The sequence below is a fragment of the Microtus pennsylvanicus genome, chromosome 19 (assembly GCF_037038515.1).
Source record: "Microtus pennsylvanicus isolate mMicPen1 chromosome 19, mMicPen1.hap1, whole genome shotgun sequence".
Taxonomy (NCBI): Eukaryota; Metazoa; Chordata; class Mammalia; order Rodentia; family Cricetidae; genus Microtus; species Microtus pennsylvanicus.
The window spans coordinates 39,259,981-39,283,619 of record NC_134597.1 but is presented as its reverse complement, the minus strand read 5'-3'; the positions used below and the strand labels follow the sequence as shown (position 1 = coordinate 39,283,619).

Sequence of the window (23,639 nt, the reverse complement as noted above, 5' to 3'; positions counted from 1 at the left end):
AAGTGAAGGCAATTCCATATAATGGTCACAGAATACAGAAGGGTGGTCGATTCCTAAGAGAACACCAAGTACCACAGCATGAAGGAGAAAAATCCATTAAGCTCAGAGATGAGGGATGGCTTCTTGAATTTAATTTATGTAAATAAGGACTATAATCTTCAAAGTTTAAGGAACACATGTAGGAAAATGAGATGATAATGAGATCCTAAGGAGCATTAGGAGTACTGGGAAGGAAGCCCGGAGACAACTGAAGAGTGTGTAGGCAGAGCCATTAGAGGAGGCCACAGCTGGGTGCACAGTTTGGTTTTACACGTTCTTACAACTTAGAGAGCGAGAAATAAAGAGAAGTCAGTGCAACATCAATAAGCTAACAAACACACTAGCCACGAGAAGCACACACATGAGCCATCAGAAACACACACGAGCCATCAGAATCACACACATGAGCCACCAGAAACACACACAGTAGCCATCAGAAGTACACATGAACCATCAGAAGGACACACACTAGCTATCTAAAGCAAACACATGAGCCATCAGAAAGATACACACTAACCATCTGCTGATTCTTTTCTTGGGGGTTCAGTCCACTTTATGATAAAGTAGCTCTTAGAAAAGTCACTGAAAGCCAGGTGGTGGTGGTGGTGCACACCTTTAACCCCAGCACTTGCGAGGCAGAGGCAAGCTGATCTCTGTGAATTCGAGGTCAGTCTGGTTTACAAAGCTAGTTCCGGTTTACACAGAGAAATCCTACCTCAAAAAAATAAGAAGAAAGAAAGAAAGAAAGAAAGAAAGAAAGAAAGAAAGAAAGAAAGAAAGAAAGAAAGAAAGAAAGAAAGAAAGAAAAGAAAGCCAGAGAAGTGACTAAAAATGGGCCATGTTCAGAGAAAAATTTAAAGTATAAAATGGCAAGAAATGAAATGATTGTGTTTAATGGTTTAATGCTTATCACCAATTATTTCCTTTTGGCCTTGGTTAACAAAAACAGAACTTTTCCCATCCCAGGATTTCATCATTTCTAGGATGGGATTCTAACCACCAGGCAGTAGTATGTTAATGACAAATTCTGAATTCTATTCACAATTTACTGAAAAGAATATTTGATGAATAAGTAAATTAGCTTTAAGGTCCATTGGCTCTTCTGGAGAAATATGTTGTGGAAGCCAATCCATGTCCACAAATTCCTGTATGTTGCAGAAATGGCAGGCAATGATGGAGAGCAACATGAAATTAAGGGCAAATTGTGTGGTCTGGACAAACAGAGGTTCAAATCAAAGCACAGTCCCTCTGAATGGAGTGCATTGGAAGACACTGGGTGCTGCATGGGTCCAAGCTTTTCCAGTGTCCCCAGGTGCCATCTTAGTTAATCACTCTATGGGGGTTACTACAGGCATTTCACCAGTCAGAACACAGAAGCTCCAAGGGCTAAAGTAGCCAAGGGTACTTGATGGAGACAAGTGGAAAGCCAGCCATTATGATCAGGCACAAAGGCTTGATCAAGGTACTTAATCAAGAAATTTCTATTCCTCCTTCACCAAGAGAGCATCAGTGTAGAAAATGAGCAAAAGAGCCTTTGTAGACTAATTTTAGGGGTTGAAACTCTACCAAACGTTTGGTTTGATTTAAGTTAGTTACTGTAGGTCAACTTGTACCTCCATGAAACTAAAGGAAAGGCTCCAAATGAGCAACTCCACTGTGCTTTTAGTTTCACGACCTTGAAGAGTAGGAGTGACTTCAAGCCAACCGTTAGTTCACAGGAATAAGGAGTCTCAAAGAAACCCCAGGATTTTCTACATGGCTACATAGTACTCCATGGACTTAGTCTCATGTCAAAATTGTCCATTAGGAACACAACTCATGACACATATAATTTTCTACACATTATGTACTATGTGTCAGTTCATCTAATTGAACTGACTAGTCCCTATTGGGAGCATTAAGATACACACACACACACACACACACACCCCACAATCTTTGGGTTATTGTGAAGCAAATATCCTTTAACAACACACAGGATAATGCTTTCAAACAAAAGTTGTCTCAAAGAATGAAAATTGTTTTTTTCTGCTCTTACACTAGCTAAATATTCAAGATACAGACTGTATTAAAAGAAGACAACAAGGGGTTGAGTTTTCATTCTGGAAAGGAGTAGTTTGACTTTTATAGAGAAAAGAATAGAACAGGGAACCAGCAAGATGAAGCCCCAGGACAAGGGGACTGGTAGGGTGGGGCTCCAGGACATAGACTAGCAGGTTAACAGACCAGGACATGAGGGCCAGCAGAATGGGGCCCCAGAACATGGGGGCCAGCAAGATAAAGTACCAGGTCATGGGGACCAGTAAGATCAAGTACAATGGCATAGGAACCAGCAGGATCAAGTACTAAGACATGGGACTGGAAGGATGGAGTTTCAGGGCATGGGGACCAGCAGCATGGGGCCCTAGGACATGGGGACTAGAAGGATGGTGTACCATAACATGAGGATGAGCAGGATAGATCTCCATGACACGGTGACCAGCAGCATGGACCCAGGACATGGGGACCAGCAGCATGGACCCAGGACATGGGGACTAGAAGGATGTAGTACTAGGGCATAAAGATTTAGCAGGATCATGTACCAGAACATGGGGACCAGCAGCATGGGGCCCTAGGACATGGGGACTAGAAGGATGGTGTACCATAACATGAGGATGAGCAGGATAGATCTCCATGACACGGTGACCAGCAGCATGGACCCAGGACACGGTGACCAGCAGCATGGACCCAGGACACGGTGACCAGCAGCATGGACCCAGGACACGGTGACCAGCAGCATGGACCCAGGACATGGGGACTAGCAGGATGGTGTGTCAGCACACAGGGACTAGTAGGATGGTGTATCAGGACATGGTGCATGAGGCAATTTTCCTCTTTCGCTTTTGGAGGTGGCCAAATATGAACACATCCAACATCATTCTGACACTTTCAGTTATTGCTTTCAGAAGTCAAATTCAATTACTCAATTAATAGTATGTATTTGTAAAATTGGTCCTTAATGATGGAAGCAAATATGATTGGCTTTTTAATTCAATATCAAACAATCAATGAGAGAGGAGACATTTATCAAAACATCAATTTCTTGCTCTTTGATTCTAGATAGAATTACAGACAAAAATCTCATGATTAAACAAGATGTTTATAAATAGCTAAATGAACTATATGGGTAAAAGGAAAGTTTCTGCCTTGATCAAAGCCACTTTGTTGTAGAAACTTTATAGTGACTATTTACTGGTAGTCAACTCTGAGATAAGGCTGTTTAAAGTAACTTCAGTTGTAATTTCTTACTTTTAAGTAGCTTCATGATTGTTTTTGCTCGTGAAAACAATATTCTGTGTTGAGTAGTTTATATATCATGAATCCCTTTTCAAAATATTTATTTGGCCCAGCAGTTGTGGTACACACCTTTAGTCCTAGCACTTGGGAGACAGAGGCAGGCAGATCTCTGAGTTTGAGACCAGCCTAGTCTACAGAGTTCCAGGACAGCCAGAAATACACACAGAGAAAACCTGTCTTGAAACACAAACACAAAGACAAATTGTGTTTATATTATGTGTATATTGCTTTGCCTGTATGTGTGTATATATGTATGTGTGTGTGTGTATGTATGCATGTATGTGTAGGAACTGTGTGCCTGGTTTCCACAGAGTCAAGAGGGCACCAGTACCCTGGGTACTGGAATTATAGATAGTTGTAAGCTGCCCTGTGGGTGCTGGGAGACAAATCTAGATAATCTAAAGAACAACTAGTGCTCTTGACCTCTGAGCCAACTCCCCAGCCCTAAATATAAAACGTGTATCTTTATGCATGTGATTTAATCATTAAATATCTCCACATCATTGTTTATATTTTTAAAAAGTTCTTGTACTACATTTTGCATGCATGTGTGTGCTTGCACGCTCATGCATGCACGAGTGTGCACATACCAGGGAAGCCAGGTGATAACTTATGCGAGCTGATCTTTCCTTGTACTGTATGTGTCCTAGAGATCAAACTCAGGTTTGATACCAAGCACCCTTACCTACTGTGGCATCCCACTGGCCCCAATGCCAGTTTTTTTTTTCACTCTTGATTTTTAGAATCTCATTAGACAAAATATTTAAGTGAAAAAAATTAATTATAAGAAACATTTTTTTAAAAAATGTAGGCTTACAGTATAATCTAAACATGATTTCTTATTACACTTTACTAAAAGTAACAACATGGAAAGGCATAAGCACTGCGTTTTTACTATCCCCAAGACTCTACTCTGAGAATGTTTTGCTTGCTCTTTCCTAAAAGTGAACTGAAGAACAGTCAATCTGTATAATTTGAGAATTTATATTTGAGATTTTCTGTGTTTTAAAGCTGTGGGACCAAGTTAGATCTTTGTATTGCCTTGCTTGTCCTTCTGTACATGGATAACGTGCATACTCACACATGAACACACACACCTTTACACATAAACACATACATGTTAGTGAACACTAATGTGCAAAATAACCAAGTATGTACACACATTCATATCCATATGTCAGATAACATGTGACTCCCTTATCTCCTAATTGTATGTTATGATAAATCTGTTTTCAGTAATAAAACCATCAGAACATTTTCAGGAAATGAATATTACAATGGCAGAGTTAGAAATTGCTTTAAAAATACTCAAATTAAATATTTTAACTTTTCTTTAAACGTTCAAGATAATGCTATGTGAAATAAAGCAAAATGTCATTTATCAATCATCTTTGTATCTTACCTTTTACCTTTATTATTTTGAAAAATCATGTTCTCAGAATTTTATTTTTTATGTGTAACTTCAATGGACTTATCCACTGTCTGACACATTTCTTTGTTTTAAAAATAATGGAACAAAAATTTGGGTGAAAGCACGAGGCAAGCATTGCCCAGAAACTAAATGTTCCAATTATCCTCTGTCCTGCTTCTCTCTGATATGTTGATGAATGAGGACCCAGTTAGCAACATCACACTAACACAATTCCCAAGCAATCTTTTTGGACAAGCATGCCTTAGTCACAAGAAATGAATCCAATATCAACATCCCAATTTCACATATGGAATGTTGGACGTGCCTGTCCCTCTTTAGAGTCATTAGCCAGGGGAGAATCTATTTTGACAACTAGAATACCATTTTGGAAAAATTAGAATGCAACCTTGAGGTTTTTTTCTTCCCTCAGAATGAAGCAGAGCAAGATGTGTGTAATTCAGGCTGCTATGCTATAAAGCGTAGCTGAAGACCATGATTCCCATGCAATTACAAGATGAAAGTGAGATAAATTGGCACTCACAGTTGTGGCAGGTGGCCCCGCTGTATCCTGTCTCATCACAAGTACATTTGAAGCTGTCCCATGTTTGCGAGCACTTCCCACCATGCTCACAGTGATTGGGCACACATCTGTCAGAAAAAGAGACACAGAAATAAACCAACAAGCAAATGAGATTTATGAGTGGCCAAATTCCAAGCTGTTTGGGCAATATATCATTTCAATGCCAGGTTGCCTTGCTGAGGCAATTAATCCTTGTTAGTTTAAGCAGATTAATATGATTCATGATGGAAGGTGCCAGGCACACAAAAGATGATGTATCACAGGCCTGGTGTGTCCCCCTTTTGAATAAACCATAGACACTATCACACAGTTCATGTGTTCATTTGCATATCACAGATTCATTTTAGTTTAATTCTACAAAGGACAAAGATACCACCTAAGTTTCCTATTGGTGAGAAATGGAAGAAGAGCCATCTGACTTTTTGTTCTACTTTTTTTAAAACTCGAAGTCAATAGCACTAAAAATGGGTTTGCTACAACAACTTGTGGTTCTGAAACAATGGCACAGAGACAACAATGGAATATATCTGCCTGATAGGAGCCTCAAACGTCTCCCTCTATACCCATCTGGATAGTTAAAGATGCCTGCTTAAAGTGTCTGCAAGCCTAAGTTCGAAGGAAAAAGTGTAATTGTACACAAAGCTCTACAAGGCAAAAGTAATTATGACTCATTAATTTTTTTGAACCTTGATTTTCACATTTGAAAAATGAGCAATTATACTATATTGTGAATACTTTAAAAACACATAATTATTAATTTATATTTTATTTTTATATTTAACTTGATTTTTATGTATGTGTTTATACGAGTGCAGGTACCTGCAGAGCCCAGAAGAAGGTGTAGGGTCCACTGGAGCTCCAGTTCCATATGATTGTGGGCTGCCTGGGACCCAAACTTGGCTCTTCTACAAGAGTAGTAAACACTCTTAACCATCAAATCATTTATCAAGGTCCTCAAGTTTTACTTTAAACCCAATACTCAAAAGTGGGAACATTGTACATATTAGTGGCCTCCTGTACTGTTTCAATGTGCTGTTCTCTTTGTGTTATGATTAAGGTTAAATATATCAATATCTTAAATGTTTATCACAGTGAAAAATATTTAAAATCTCTTTACCTTTGAAGTATATAGAACATGGTTGTTATATCTAGTCACAACACACAAGGACTTCTTCCTCCTACCTAACTGAAGCCTGATCCACTGATAACCTTTTCCCAGCCCTCTCTGACCCCCAGGCTCTGGTCACCATAATTTTTTAATCTTTAATGAAGTCAACGATTACAATGAGATTATATGACAACTACATTTCTGGGTCTGACTTGTTTAACTCAATTAATAATCTCAAGTTCAATGTATCTCATCTCCCAGTGGCAGAATTTTTTCCTTTTATAACTGAATAGAATTCCTTTGTGTACATGTACCATGTTAATTTTAGAGATAATGTCCATGAAGTTGGTAATTATTAAATAGGAACTAGAGTTCTAACAAGTGAGAACTATACCCATCTGGACCACCACTTCCCTGAAACAATTTTTTTTACCTTGATTCTACCGTGAAATTATGGTTGGAATGTGATTTGAGACACACATACATCAATGACACACTTTCCTTCCTGTTCGTACCACCTCTTTGCCCATCGGACACATTCCCTACATCTTTCTTTTTTATAGTGAGCATTAAGATGCTCACAGTCTGAAAGGGAGATATTATTATGAATTGACATTCAAGTAAGAATTTTGATATTTGAATCAGAAACACATCAAAATAGAAATTCCCTCCCAATTTAAAGCAGCAGCATCTACTGTGGTGTTTCTGCATATTGGATTACTGAGAGACCTTAAGTATTAGCTAAAAGACCTGATTTATTTTGTCTCAGAGACCAAACCTTGTAACCTTTGTTCTTGATTTAGCATCAAGAGTACTTGTAGTAGTAGGGCATACAGCTCAATATGACATTGTAGGTATGCTGAACAAAGTAAATACACTGTAAGTGAGAACTCTAATGAGGGTGGGAATGGGAAACCACACAAAATGGAACTTCATAAGAAGCATTCAATGGACGCTGCAGGCACAGTTTGGAGCTTTGAGCTGAGCATTTAGACTATGAAAGAAGAAAATAAAAGCCATTATTATTGGGTTAAAATAGAATATAAGTAAAGGTACAACCTTGGGTGGATAGAAAATTCACATTACTCTCAATAGCAACTTTCTTTTCCTGTGATGGCTCTGGTTTTATGTAGGTCACAGAAATGACCCTCGTCCAATAATCTCTGAATCTAGTTGGAGGTTTGGGTCAGAGGAAGAGTCATCCAAAATATGAGGAGTACTTGGATGAGCCATGGAACAGATATAAATGCTGCAGAAATTTGGATACAAGGTTAGTTAAAAGTGGAGGATAGTTAGAGGGTTTAACTAAGTTGGGGATATTTTATTTGCATCTTAAAAGACATTTTAAAAGTATTTTTTTAAGTGGCTCTGGCAGAACAGAACAGAAAAGTGATGGGAATGAAGTATAACAGCAAGTGACAGGTTGTCCTGGTTTGTTCCTCTTGGCTATTTGCACAGTCCCTGTACACTGCAGACCCCCAGCATGGCCCCTCCCTGCAAAGCAGGTGCTAACAAGAAACTGTCCTCATTTCCCACATCATGGCAGAAAATTAATGAATGGAAACTCCTGACATCACAGAAAAGCATGTTTGATACTTAATCTTGAAATTCAGTAAAGACATACCCTTTTGGTGGTATATTTAACTTTCCAAATTCTCTTGGGTTAATATTAGCTCAGTCTGGATGTTAAAATCATTTACATCAGCTCATCACACCAATTAATTCAGGGGAAGGCAGTGGAGAAGTGGGCAAGGGAAACCAAATTGGAAACTAAGTATGCTTTAAATAATGTTCCTTGGAGAATGATAAAAACATAAGTGTGAATTTAACCCCATGAGACACATAGAACCATCACACTAGCAAAGAACTAACTGCTCCTACCAGTTTGCAGAATGAATTTTTTTAATTAATTGTTTTTACTAAATAGAATTTTCATATTTTATTTTAAATATTTGCTTCTGATTGTTTCTATTTTTAAACTGGTGTTCTCCTTCTGTAGATTCTAGTTCTTAATGGTGGGGCATTAAATAAATTTCCAAAACAAGTTGATTCATACGTTATATTACACCTAATATCTTATCACTGCATTTCAAACTACTAGGACCAGTTACCAAGAGAAATGAAATAAATTAACCTAATATTCTAATTAGCGTTTCTTATCTTGTATTCCTGTAGAACTACTTCCATGTGTCCAATGCACTGTTATGATGTCCTCTAGTAATTAGTTATTGGTGTATCCATCTCTTCTACCTGGATGTTCCCATAGCAAAGTGTGTTTACTTACCATTCTCTGCATAATGAAGTGTCTATTCCATGCTCAGAATGACTAGAGAGAGACTCAGATGCATGAAATGCCACCTAAGTTTTACCACTATGGACATAAAAATCACTTCAGAGGCAATGAATCATCTCCTTGACTCAGAGGAAAACAGATTAATTTTACCTAGGTTTTTAGTCTTAAACATACATTTGCTCTAATAGACCATTTTTTTTAGGGGGCAACGGGAAATGTATAATTTTCTTCGTGGTGTGTGCTAGCTTGAAAGTTTGATTCACATCAAAAATAAATCAAAATGATTTGACTGCTTCAACCTGAGAAGGCTTTGGCCTAGGACTGGGGACATGCAGGGCTGAAGTTGGCAGGTGCTGATTTGTTCTGATCAGAAAGCTCTGGAAGTAGTAGTGCATGCAATTACCCATTCCTGACAGCCTGCTGTCCCAGACTCTTTTAGCTAGATTTGTCCTTCCAGTTAAAGTTTTACGTAGTGCTTTAGAATCCAAATGCATTCTTTAAGCTATTTTTTTAAAATCTTTTTCTTGGGGATTTCATGTATGTCCATGATGTATTTTGGTGGTATTTTACTACCTCCAGCTCTTCCCTGGTCCTTCCCACATCTTCTTCTCAACTTCATTTCCCCTTTCTTCTTAATGATCCATTGAAGCCAGTAAGTGCTGGCCATCATTCCATGAGTGTGGAGCCATTCTTTAGAGCAGAGTCAAGGATCAAGATACACAGCTTGAAAGAAAAGTGGCTTTACCTCCATTCGCAGCCCTCAGCTAGGAGCGTAGGATCAGATGTCCTTCTCCCATCTACGCTGGGATGTTAACTGGCTTGGTCTTGTACATGGACTAGACAGGTAAAGCAGCTGCTTGGAGTTCACGAGTGCAGTGCTCTTGTCGATCTAGAAGATAGCCTTCTGTTCCGGGTTCCTGGACTGGCTTATAAAACCTTTCTGCTTCCTTTCTCCCTTAATAGTCTCTGCATTCTATGGGTAGAGGGTATGATACAGCTATCCCATTTTGGTGCGGGAGAATTGTCTGTATTCTGTCAATCATGTTTTAAATAAAAGCTGATTGGCCCATTAGCTCTAGCTTCTCACTGGCTGACTCTCACATCTTGATTAACCGATTTTTCTGATCTATGTTAGCCATGTGGCTCAGTACCGTTTTTTTTTTCCCCAGTGGGGCAGATCACATCATGCTGCTTCGGTGATCTGGGCAGGAGTGGGAGGAATCAGGTTCCTCCTTCCCAGAATTATGGCTGAGGACCTTCCCTGACACTTCTTTGCACACTGACCAGTTGTGAGTCTCTGTATTAACTATCTCCACAGGAAAAAAAAAAGAAGTTTAAGCTTTTCTGATGAGGACTGAGATCTGCACTAATCTCTGGGCTTAGAGAAACCGATTTAGAAGGCAGTTTGCTAAACGCATTTTTTAAAGTGAAGCTTGTTTGTGTCCCCAATACATAAGGCAAATAAAGGCTGTGGTTTTAAAGTTTCAGTCAGTGTACAATTCCTTAATATAAAATGAATCAGTACAGACAGCTTGTTTGGAAGGATGCAACAATTCAATTCAGGGTTATTTGGACAGTTGCATTTTTATTGCACCCAAAACATCTCTTTTATTTTTGTACTTGATTTCAATTGCAAAACATTGAGGAAATTGGGATTCATGGCTCCAAGAAATAGCCAGCAGTACCAGATTTGTTTGTTGACGGCAGCTTCCAGGTTTATGAGCTCTACTGAATCAGCCGGAGAGAGCAGAAGAAATTTTATCTCTCGTATAAAACAAACTGTTTTTTTCTAACAGTATAAATCAATTACCTTGGTAATCTTCAAAGGGGTTTAAAGGTTTTTGTTTTTATCTCTATATTGTTTAAAAGATTAAATAAGGCTGGGCATAGATCTGTGATAAGGCTGGGCATAGATACTAGATTTGCCTAGTATGCGCAAAGCTCTAGTCAAAACTTAGCACTGTCAAGTCCAAACTGAGTAAAATCTTTCCAGTACCTTTGGGCACATTTGGTTCTTGGGAACCCAGTAGGTTGTTTACAATGATGCTGTACATATCTGCCTGGGAACATGCTCACACTTACAAATAACAAGAAGCAGAACGTTTACTACAAGAGATCCTTGCCACTTATCTCCTAAGTCCATGGCACTCAAAAGTGGTTCTTCCCAAATTTTTGTGTGGGGGGGAGTAACTTGAAATTGCTGTGAAGGTAAGGTTGTGAAGGTGAAGTATGAGATTCCCAACATCTTACAAGGTCTTTGGTGATGATTTTGGGATTGGTCGGAAAATTTGACTTGGAATAACAAGATGCAAGGGCCTTGAACTTCTCAGTAGAGGGCATCCAGGAAGTATGGAGATGCTGAGGAAATGGAGACACTGCCAAAAAGGAGCAAGCAGGAAGAAGGGGTGGAGCCATAGTCCCAGAGAAATGTAAACTAGTTACCCATTTTTTAAAGACCACTTTTGGGTTTTGTTTTGTTTTATTGTTTGCTTTTTTTTTTACATTATTCTTACTGTTTAAAAAAATGATCTACTGGAAATAACATACAATAATCTCATCTTATTCACTAAAATAAATTACTTCAGAACATGACTGTGAACTTTGTGTCCTCCGTGGCAGGTGATCACTTATTGGAAAGACTGTTGTGCCTCACTTTGACACTGAGTTCAGTCTGTGTTCTCACTCAGTCAGCTACCATGTTTCTTTACCTGGTTCTCATGCCTACACTCATGATAGACTTTTGATTTGCTTTTAGATCCATATAGATTTTATTGCTGCTCATTAGCATGCCTTGTTCTAAATTTAAAAAGGGAAAGACTGTTTTGTGCACTAAGAGACCATTTGCTGAACCATGGGATGATTATTTTAAATGATTTATATGTTATTAATCCCATGTAAATTATCCTTAATGTATGGTTTTTCTTTTTATTCCAATACCAAATCTTATTTTAACTTTTGAAGAAAAAAATCCCTGAGAATGTTTGAATGATTAAGTATTGGCGTGGACATGTTTGAATTTCAGAGGCACTCCAATAATTGGGTAGGGTCTCCTTCCATGTTAATTTCTATATTGAAATTGCTAAAATAGTTATACTTCAGTTTTGGCTGAAGTTATAATTACTGTGAGGTATATATCACTGATTCAACCAAGTGGAAGTTATATGGGGAAACATTAATCATCGTGGATCACAATTTAATAACTCATTGTTAGGGAGCTATGTAGAGATATTAATGTAATATTGATGGTTTTTCCAACAAGAAATTATTTATGAAAATACTTTCATTCAGAGATATTTATTGTATCCAAAGTTTACATTAAAAACGAATCAAGCAGGTTTGGTCTATATCATGCGGCCATTACATATTTCTAGAAGAACTCTTCCCATCATTCATTGTTCTCTTAAAAATGAGCACCTAATCTTGGCCTTGTTCATTATTATTTTATTTTATTATAATAAACCAGAGAGCCCTCTATCTTCCTTTGTTAACATACTTAGAATTTTTCTTTGACAATCAACTCCCTATGGTTTTATGAATAAAACATCTTTACAGTGATTATGCTCATAGGAGAAGAATCTGCAGGATCAGCAGCACCTTCACTGTCTCCAAGTCAAACTGCATTGAACGTAAATAAACATCAGCAAGTTGTTCTTAATAAGTAAGTTTCCCGCTCCTGGCCAGACATTCTAAATGATTTCTAGAGAAACAAAGACAAGAGTTTCATCTTCAGGAGACTTCTTATTTGTGAAATGCAATTCTCAGTCAGTTCTACCTGTCTGCTATCTATTTATCAACCATCTATCATCTGTCCTCTTATCATCCTTCCATCTGCCATCCGTCTGTCCATTCATTTGTCCATCTATTCATCCACCCGTTCTTCCTTTCATCTAACCACCCATATCATCTATTTATATTTATCTATCTACCTATCTATCGTCCACCTACCTACTTACCTATCATCTGTCTATCATTTATTTATCTGTCCATCTTCATGGTTGCCTTGATGTCTGCCTTGTGGCATAGCACTCAAAATGTTGACATAAGCTTAGTGAAATAGGGTACTAGCAAAATAATGATAATAAATTTAGGGTAATAGGGTACCAGCATATGAGAATACAAAAGTTTATGGAAAAGTTCATGTTTGAAATAAAGCTTAGATTTGGTAACCTGGAAGAATGCAACACTTTTTGACATGGAGAAAAGGCAAGGGACACCTCTAGTTTGGAAAACTGCAATGTGTGGCAAGAAATCTGGAACTGATAAGGTTAGAAAGACTGGAATATCATTGCAGGATTGCAAACTATAATGGATTGAAGTGTTGCCCAACAACCACCTTTCCCTTCTCTCTTAGTCCCACTCTTCTTACACTCACAGGTCCTGCCTTCTTCATGTGGTCAAGGTCCTTTTGATAGACAGACTAACCCTATCTCCAAGGGACCAGGAGGAAAGAACCAGGATTCGTAAAGAAGCCATTAAGCTACGGCACATTGTTCCCCTCAGTGTGAGAACTGCTTTTAAAGCAACATAATGCGTCTGTTGACACAAAGCCATCAGCTAATGATAAAATTTGTCAGGGTTTCTTTAACTTCAGTGACCCTGTGGATAAATCCAAGGCAATGGGGTTGTGAAGTGCATACCTGGATGAACTCCAGCATGGGTTCAATTTTAAAAAGTACACGCACTATTCTGCCCCCCCCTTAAATCTCTTTTTTAGACTTCCTAGAAATCAACCTGTGCAGGTTAGGCTTGATACAGATACCCCACAATGTTAGAGTAGTAAAAGAATAATATATTGGTGCTCTCAGTTCCAAATATCATGACAGCCCTGGTCCTCCAAAGCATATATTTGTTTGAAAGAAGTACATTCCTGTGCAGTTTAAAACACTATTATTTCTATTTTTATTATAGCCACAAATCCATTCTAATTCAGACAGAGCCAGAGTTAACTCCATTCAGGGGATAACTACACCTTGCTTCTCATTGTGACATAAAATCCTTGGAGGTTGTTGCTTTTCAAATAAGTGTGTGTGACCATATATGACTAAGAACTACAAACATCTGAGCCAATAATTATCAACTGAATGCATGCTGCTTGAGTTTATCTTATGCAGGCATTTATGTTATATTTGGATTCTGGAGACTATAGCTTTGCTTATTAGTATGTATTGATTGAGTCCTACTATGTTTAGTGAACCTGGCTGTACTGGCTGGTTTTGTGTTAAAACAAACTAGAATCATCAGAGAGAAAGGAGCCTCTGTTGAGGAGATGCCTCCTTGAGATCCAGCTGTGAGTCATTTTCTCAATTAGTGATCAATGAGGGCAGGGCCCAGCTTATGGTGGGTGGTGCCATAAGAAAGCAGGCTGAGCAAGCTAATGGAGAGCAAGGCAGTAAGCAGCTCTCCTTCATGACTTTTGCATCAGCTCCTGCTTCTAGGATCCTGACCTGTTTGAGTCCCTGTCCTTGACTTTCTTAAGTGATGAACAGCAATGCTAAAGTATAAGCCAAATAAACCCTTTCCTCTCCAACTTGCTTCTTGTTCATAGTGTTTTGACACAGCAATAGAAAACCTTACTGAGACACTTGCCATCTATCAACATTTCTTATTCAGAAGTCTACTTGCAAAAAATAATATTTCAAGGGAATTGTGTGATGATACATAGCTCATTCATGTCCAAGATTCTGATCTATTTTCATAGGCAAAATAAAGCAGGAAATTCGGGATCAACCTACCCCTGGACCCAGCAATACCACTCTTGGGAATTTACCCAAGAGATGCTCTATCACATGTCAAAAGCATTTGTTCAACTATGTTCATAGCAGTATTATTTGTAATAGCCAGAACCTGGAAACAACCTAGATGCCCTTCAATGGAAGAATGGATGAAGAAAGTATGGAATATATACACACTAGAGTACTACGCTGCAGTAAAAAACAATGACTTCTCGAATTTTGCATGCAAATGGATGGAAATAGAAAACACTATCCTGAGTGAGGTATCCCAGACCCAAAAAGAAGAACATGGGATGTACTCACTCATAATTGGTTTCTAGCCATAAATAGGGGTCACGGAGTCTACAATTGGCGAACCTAAAGAAGCTAAGTAAGAAGGTGAACACAAGGAAAAACATATAGTTATCCTCTTGGATAAGGGAAGTAGAAAAAAATTGCCAGGGAGAAAAGTGGGATCTTGGGGGTGGGGTGGGATGGGGGTAAGGGGAGATGGGGAGAGAAAAGGTAGAAGGGAAGGAGGGGGGACTTGGGGAAACAGGAGGATCAGGATAAAGGAAGGTTGGATAGGGGAGCACGGAACCACAATTCTTAGTTAAGGGACCCACTTTAGGGTGGGCAGGAGACTTGACCCTAGAGGGGCTCCCAGGTGCCCAAGCTGAGGTCCCCAGTTAGTTCCTTGGGCAGCTGAGGATAGGGAACCTGAAATGACCCTATCCTAGCGCAATACTGACGAATATCTTGCATATCATCCTAGAACTTTCATCTGGCGATGGATGGAGATAGAGACAGAGACCCACACTGGAGCAATGGACTGAGCTCCCAAGGTCCCAATGAGGAGCAGAAGGAGGGAGAACATGAGCAAAGAAGTCGGGACCACGAGGGGTGCACCCACCCACTGAGACAGTGGAGCTGATCTACTGGGAGCTCACCAAGGCCAGCTGGACTGTTACCAAAAAAGCATGGGATAAAACTGGACTCTCTGAACATGGCGAACAATGAGGGCTGATGAGACGCCAAGGACAATGGCACGCAGTTTTGATCCTACGCAATCTGCTGGCTTGGTGGGAGCCTAGCCAGTTTGGATGTTCACCTTCCTAGATATGGACGGAGCGGGGAGGACCTAGGACTTACCACAGGGCAGGGAACCCTGACTGCTCTTCGGACTGGAGAGGGAGGGGGAGAGGAGTGGGGGGAAGGGGAGAGGGGTGGGAGGAGGGGGAGAAGAGTGGGAGGAGGGGGAGAAGAGTGGGAGGAGGGGGAGGGAAATGGGAGGCTGGGAGGAGGTGGAAATTTGTTTTTTTTCTTTATTCTTCTTTTATCAATAAAAAATTAAAAAAAAATAAAGCTAGAGCATTAGGGGAATATATGTACTGCAATATAATTTTGACTTCTAAGAGAATGGCTTAATTAATCAGAATTACTAAACATGGAGAGACATGGATGAGATGAGACCCCAAATCAAAATTCCGCTTTGTTTTGTTGCTTTGTTTTTTGAGATAGGGTTTCTCTGTGTAGTTTTGGACTCTGTTCTGGAACTCCATTTGAAGAACAGGCTGGCTGTGAACTCACAGAGATTTGCCTGCCTCTGCCTCTGCCTCCCGAGAGATGTGCACCTCTACTTGGCTAAAAGTAAAGTTCTTGTTAACACACATTATATACGTATGTATATATAATATATATATCACATGTGTATGTATATATGTATATACCATGTGTCTGTGATAATGTGCACACATGTGATATGCATGAGGATGTTTGCAAAGACCAAAAGGGGGTATTGTATGCCCTGAAACTAAACTTACAAACAGTTGTAAATTGCTGTACACTGCTACTGAGAGCTGAACTTGAGCCCTCTGGAAGAACAGTAAGTACTCCTAGCTGCTAAGTTACCTTTTCAGATTATAAATACATATTTTTAAAAGATGAATACATGTGGCCTAGACTACAATGGGGAATATAAAGGCAAGGTCAAATGTTGTGTCAGTCTTCCATGCAGAACCACATAAAAGTCTCCAGTAGGATGAAGCAGCCAAGAAACAGAGAGACTAAAGGGCTACATTATTAATCCATTACTGGGAGGTGGAAATTAATTTAAAATGCCTCAGATATCCTGTGTTTAGGAACCAGTGATAACTGGTGACATTTTCAGCATGAGCTAATGAGTTTTCCTGTACAACTAGGATCTTTTAAATCCTATCAAAGCTTTTAGGATAGTCCATTCGCATTTACGCTTTTACTTTGCTTTTTTTATTCCCCAATAAGCTGAATTTTGAGTGATGTGCAAAATGTAACTCTGAGAAAGTTATTAAGTTTCACCTCAGCCGTGTGTGTGTGTGTGTGTGTGTGTACATGTGAATACCTGTGCTTACAGGTAGAAGAGAGACATTAAAAAGAGGGACAGGAAGCACTGTAGTAGAAAGGTAAGAGTCCAGTGGTGGAGAGGAGACCAAAACACTTCTGGATAGCACGTGGCCCTCATCATCATGAACTCACTGCTGTTTTCAGTTACCTGTACAGGGCCATCTGCATTAAGACTGGGCCTGTCAATATGCAATCATAGACAGAGACAACTACTCTCAATAACTACTGTTTGTTTGTGGATGGTGGAAAAAGGGAAGACATTACCTACAGTATTGTTGAAACTACTAGTGAGTTCCTCATGCTCTAGTGGGGAGTCCCACATTCATACTCAGGCAGACAAGAGGATGGAGCTGGTGAAACTCAGTAGGTCACAAGACAAAAGACACATGAAGAGAAAGGAAACTCTAGGGAGGAGAGGAGTTTGATAAAGATAGAGGGGGGACAAGGGAGGATGGGAGGTTAAGTGTGACCAAATACATTTTATTTAATGAATAAAATTTTTCAAATAAATTTAGTAAAAAAGGAAGAAAAATATCTAAAATGAATTGAGATTCTTCTCAGTAATATTTTCTCTAACTATCGGTTTTAAGTGGCATGTGTCTAACCTATGGATATCCTTTATTTCCCCCAACATCCCCTAGAGCTTGAATTACTCCAGTATGAACAATTTTAAAGGGAAATTAGGAAAGGTGTTGGGGTAAGCAGAGAATGGAAGATGAGAGAGGAAGACAAGAGCCAGAAAGAGTTGCATTAGCAACTGCTTCTTCTTGGGAGATGATGACTACAGGTATTGTTGACAGGGCATTAGCAACTGCTTCTTCTTGGGAGATGATGACCACAGGTATTGTTGACAGGGCATTAGCAACTGCTTCTTCTTGGGAGATGATGACCACAGGTATTGTTGACAGGGCATTAGCAACTGCTTCTTCTTGGGAGATGATGACCACAGGTATTGTTGACAGGGCCTTAGAAAAGTCCTCACAAGTTCTACAGGTTGTAGGAGAAATATAAACCCTGAGATCTGGAGTATTCTATAAGATTATTCTTTGTAGATTATAAACCACTATATTAGTGCTCTTCACAAATTATAAACTATTATTGGCACACTGAGAAAGATGCTTTGATGAAACAGAGTTGAAGACATAGAAAAAATTAAAGGCAGCTATGTAAATACTAACACTGGCATGCTGTCTGTGAAGGAAAATGAATTACTTAATTAATTATGAAAGCCAAATAGTTGTTTGACTGAGGAATAAAGTAATGTCCCCTATTTCATGCCTATGAATAGTTTAAGATATATGAAAACATTTAAACATGAAGTGAAAATTAAAGTATGGAAGAATACTCTTGTAATCTATTAATATGGAAAATATTTCATAGAAAGACCCCAAATTCAATAGTCATAAAACTTTATTTTTTAAAATTCAACATGTTTTATTTATTTATTTTCCTATCTAGGTAATGAATTAAGAAAGCATGTTGTCTCTCTGTATTTATGGGATATTGTTTCTAGTACCTTCCACAAATACCAAAATATACTTATATAAAATATATCACATATACAAAATATGTTATATTTTCTTTTGTTGCTGCTTTCCCTTTTATTAAAATAGATTTTTTTCTCTTTAATATATCCTGATTATAGTTTTCCCTTCCTCTACTCTTCTCAGTTCCTCCTCACCTTCCCTCCCAATTAGATCCCCTCTATCTCTCTTAGAAAGTACAGGTTTCTAAGAGACAGTGACAAACACAACATAATAAAATAAAACAAAACCCATCATACTAAAGTTTGAAAAGGCATCCCAACCAAAGGGAAAAAATCCCAAGAGAAGGCATAATAATCAGAAACCCACTCATTCACGCACTCAGGATTCATAAAAATACTAAATGGAAAGCTAAATATATATTTTACACATACACACACATACACACACACACACACACACACACACAAAGAACTGGTGTAGACTCAGGCAGGCCCGATGCTTGCCGTTTCAGTCTCCGTGAATTCATATAAGCTTTGCACAGTTGATTTAGAGGTCCTTGTTCTCCTGGTATCTTCTATCCCCTCTGGCTCTTACACTTTTTCTTTTTTTTTTAAATATTTATTTATTTATTAGGTATACAATAGTCTGTCTACCTGTATGTTTGCAGGCCAGAAGAGGGCACCAGACCTCATTACAGATGGTTGTGAGCCACCGTGTGGTTGCTGGGAATTGAACTCAGGACCTTTGGAAGAGCAGGCAATGCTCCTAACCTCTGAGCCATCTCTCCAGCACTTTTTCTTATACCTTTTCCATGGGATTCTCTGAGCTTTGAGGGGAGGAATTTGATGGAGAATTTTGACTACAAATACATTTCTTTTCAAAGGTTTCATGGACAAATATAACCAAATCTAAAGAGAATTATAAGTCAAGCTATGGAGCAATTATTAATGTGATATACTAGAACTTATTTAAGCTGTGTGCAATGTTTAAAATTTTCTAGAAATTATTCCATTAAAATATTAGCAAAGGGCATGAATCATGAGATGATTCACATACAGAAATACATATGACATTATGTGTGTGCATGTGTATGTATATGTATGTGTGGATATGAAGGTCTATTTTCTAGTTTACTTTTATGTTTTTGTAATAAAACACTGACAAAAAACAAAACCTAGTAGAGGATAAAGGCTTATTTTGGTGTACAGCTCACAGTTTATCATGCAGAGAAGCCAAGGCAGGAACTCATGGCAGTAACCTGAATGCACGAACTAAAACCGAGGCTACAAAGGGGCTCTGTGTACTGGCTTTCTCAGCTTGATCTTATCACCTTGTGTCCATCTATATATTGGGTGGCACTGCCCACAGTGGGCTTGGCCATCTCGAATCAATTAATGAGGAAAGACCACCATAGATATGGTCATACGGAAGCATAGATATATCCACTGAGGGCAATTCCTCAATTGAGGTTCCCTCTTCCCGGATGACTTTAATTTGTGTCAAGTTGACCAAAATTAGCCAGCATAGTGTGCGTGTCCATGCAGGCCTTAAAAATATCTATGGGCTTCATTCTTCAAACACTACTATTTTTATTTGAGATGGGGGACTATCAATGTCCTGATGCTTACCCAGTAGGCTTAGCTGGATGACCAGCAAGCTCTAAGTATCTGCCTTCCCTGTAATGAAATCATGTGCATATGCTCCCATGTACAGCTTCTAAAGCATGAGTTCTGGGGACCGAACTCAAGGCTTCAAACTTTACCCACAAAGCAATCTACCAAGCCCATGATATGGATGACTTTGAAACAGGAAATTATTCAATGTCAATACTACTCAAGGGATCAAAAATTAAACTTTAAGATTTTGTGCTCTTTTTCTCTGACATGTAATGGAGAATGTCTTTTAACCTACTCCTGCACAGAGGGCATATTGTTCAGAAGGCAACTCAGTGAAGTCTATTAATTTCACATTTGTACATGTTGTAACCCAGCCATTTCATGCCCTAGAACGTATCTTATAGCTCCATGAGCACAGTTTCACAAAACTGTATTTCAAAAAATCAGGTTTATTGCAGCAGTTTTTGCTTCAGTCACAACCCAGGGGAAATATCACCAGCTAGGAACATAGTAATAAATTAAGGCAGTCTGTACAAGGAACCCCTGGCAACTTTTAAAGAGACAAGGCAGATCTGTGTATACTTAAATCCTAAGATACATTCCCAAGAAAAAGACTTAAGATGAAGCCACCCATATTGACAGCAGCCTCCATTTGTTTTAAATGAGGATTGCACTGTCCTGTGAAGAATCATTAGGAGGACTGGACTGTAGTGATGCATGCTGATCCATCAGTTCCATTTGTCTCTTATAGTGGTTTGAATGCAATCGTTTTCCATAAGCTCATAGAGAGTGGCACTATTTGGAGGTGTAACCTCACTGGAGTAGGTGTGGCCTTGTGGGAGGAAGTGTGTCACTGTGACGGTGGCTTCTGAGATCTTCTATACTCAAACTACATCCAGTGTCTCAGACTACTTCCTGTTGCCTGTGGGTCAAGATGAAGGATCCTCAGCTCCTGCTCCAGCATACACATTTTTCTTTACCTCACCATGTCACGCCATGATGAAAATGGACTAAATCTTTGAAAATGTAAGCCACCACAATTAAATGGTTTCCCTTTATAAGAGTTGCCATGGACAAGGTGTCTTTTTACAGCAATTAAAACGCTATCTAAGATACCCCTACAAAATTTATTCTTCATCTCTGCACTGAACCCTATGAGACAGGTAATTAGAGAAAATCATTAACCTTCTGATATCACTATGGGCTCAGCCAATGAGAAACCTTTCCCAGAGTGTAGGAAGAGTAAGGAAATAGGTCTTGTTTTCTTAGTTCTCTTCTTTTGTGTTTGTCATGAGTGACTGTTTTCATAGACAAGCAATTGTCTTTTAAGGGCATTCAGCTAGGCCCCCTTGCAAAAGACCATTCAAGCTGAGTGTGTTGATAGTTCAAATTTCCATGTAGAGCCAGAGGAGGGCATGCTATTCTCTCCAGAGTATCCTGCTGTGCATGTGACTTGGGGTATGTGTGTGGAATACATATACATACATACACATATATGTATACACACACACATATGCGTTCTTCATTTATGAAGCTATGGGGAAACCCTTCTCTCTTCTGGGTAAAGCTTTCCAAGTACTGCTGGCTGAAGAAGGAGTGCCCACACAAACTCATTGGTTGCCTGTGGTAAACTTTGGTGAATAGTCACTAAGACCTTGGGAAGAAAGGTAGACATTGTTTGACAACATACCCTGAAAGGAATATTAGCAATATTGGTTGCATCTGTCTATGTTCTTCAATAGGTAGACACTTCTCTCAATACTTCCCTTTGCTATTACATTCTCTATCACACTTTTCTTATTAAAAAACTGATCGCCTTGAAACATCTTTTTTAAAAATTCTTTTTATTTATGAGCAGAATTCATAAGTTTAGTATACCAAGTTCGTGAAATGCCTGTGGAGGCTAGAGGAGAACATGGGATCCCCTAAAACTGAAGTTACAGATGGTTGTGTGAACACATGGATGCTGGGTAATGACTCCTGGTCATCCTCAAGAGGAAAGTACTCTTACCCACTGAGCCATTGTTCCAGCCCCTTAGAACATCTTTTATACAACTATATGCTGCCGTAGGTTTTTGAATTCTCTAATGTAGCAGGTAGGCCTACTTTCTTGCATTATCACTTTCCCCATGTAGCCTCCTCTATAAATAACCTGTATATAAGTAAGCTTTCTTTAAATTCTCTGAGTTTAATGGGTAGCTCTTTAGGACTGTGACTGATGCAAGTAGACATGGATAATTTCTTTATAATTACACATATATTCATACAGATGTATATATTCTAAATATGATTATTATTCAAAGAAATATCATAGGTTACAACAATGGGTTTCTTAGAGACAACCTGGTGTAATGATGAGGCAAGAAGGCCTGCTTTTTGTCCCACCTGGATACCGCACGGCTAGCTTAACACCTGAAATAACAACACACAAATTGTATTCATTTAAACACAGCCTGGCCCATTAATTCCAGGCTCTTATTGGCTAATTCTCACATCCTGATGAACCCATTTCTAATAATCTGTGTAGCACCAAAAAGTGGTGGCTTACCGGGAAGATTCTGTGAGTTCCATCTTGGGCCAAAGCTTCATGGCATCTGCCTGTCTCTGCTTTCTTCCTCCCAGAATTCTGCTCTGTCTACTCCATCCACCTAAGGGATGGCCCATCAAAAGGCGAAGGCAGTTTCTTTATTAACCAATAAAAGCAACACATAGACAGATGACCCTCCTACATCAAACTGGTGATGAGGGAAAGCTTGTGTTTTCTTACTAAACTATAAGTAATTATTTTCTTTATTAAAAATTACTGGTATATAAAAGCAAGTGATTTTGACCATTAATACAGCAACACAAGTAGAGAAAGAGCTACCAAGATCTTGCCAATCTAGGAAAGTATATATATTTGGAATTCTAGCACCTCTCTTTTTCTCTTGTACATAACTCACTGCTTCCCCAGAATCACCAACTTTGCCTTTCCTGGGTTATTCCATTCAGTAAAGAGACATTCTCCTCATCTAAAGTGAACGGACACTGTTCTTTCCAAACTCCCCTCCAGTTTCTGACCCAAATCTCTCATCACTGCTATAGCCATGCATCTTGCAAAACTTTTTTGTTTAAAAAAGTTCTTTCTTCCTCAGCCAACCCCAAACTCAAATCCAGTCTGTATATGTACTTGAACTCACAGCATCTTTCTTAGTTGACTTTCAATCTCCAGAATTTTCCTAGCTTCCTATGTATTCAGCATTGGGACTCTTCCAGGGAAAAGCTCCTGGCTAAAAGCTTATGTGTGTATTTGAGGCTTTTTTGAGAGTTAGGCACTTGAACAGCCGATCATTTCTTGGACATTAGGATGTACCAGGCATTCCAAAGTGAAAATGAGTAGAGATATCCTTTTCTATTTCTCCCTATTTTTTTCTCCATGTTTGTCTTTACTTCAGCTAGTGGCATCATCTATCTATTCATTTATAACAAGAAACTTGAAGACACCTTTTCTCATAGCCTGTTTCTAGCCCAGTCAAACACAAAGATGTAGAAAAGAACTTTGACCACACGCCTCACATGTGTTCACCTTTCTCTGACTCTTCATCTCAATACGCCATCGCCTTTCCCTGGATTACCATGATCCTAGGTGAGATGCACTTCTTCCGTCATGCCTTGTCTTAATTCAGTCTCAAGAAAA

The 23,639-nt window shown here is 38.9% G+C and overlaps 1 protein-coding gene across 3 annotated transcripts in view; it reads right to left on the bottom strand.

Moving 5' to 3' along the window:
• The window catches only part of Cntnap2 (contactin associated protein 2), a 2,084,252-nt gene that overhangs the window by 881,673 nt on the left and 1,178,940 nt on the right, over positions 1-23,639 (bottom strand). For all 3 annotated transcript variants that reach the window (XR_012908553.1, XR_012908554.1, XM_075953824.1), the window contains exon 11: positions 5,328-5,434. Coding sequence is in view for 1 of the 3 variants with exons in the window: in XM_075953824.1 (XP_075809939.1) it covers positions 5,328-5,434 (107 nt within the window). In the remaining 2 variants the exon portion in view is untranslated. The remainder of the gene's footprint in view (positions 1-5,327; positions 5,435-23,639) is intronic.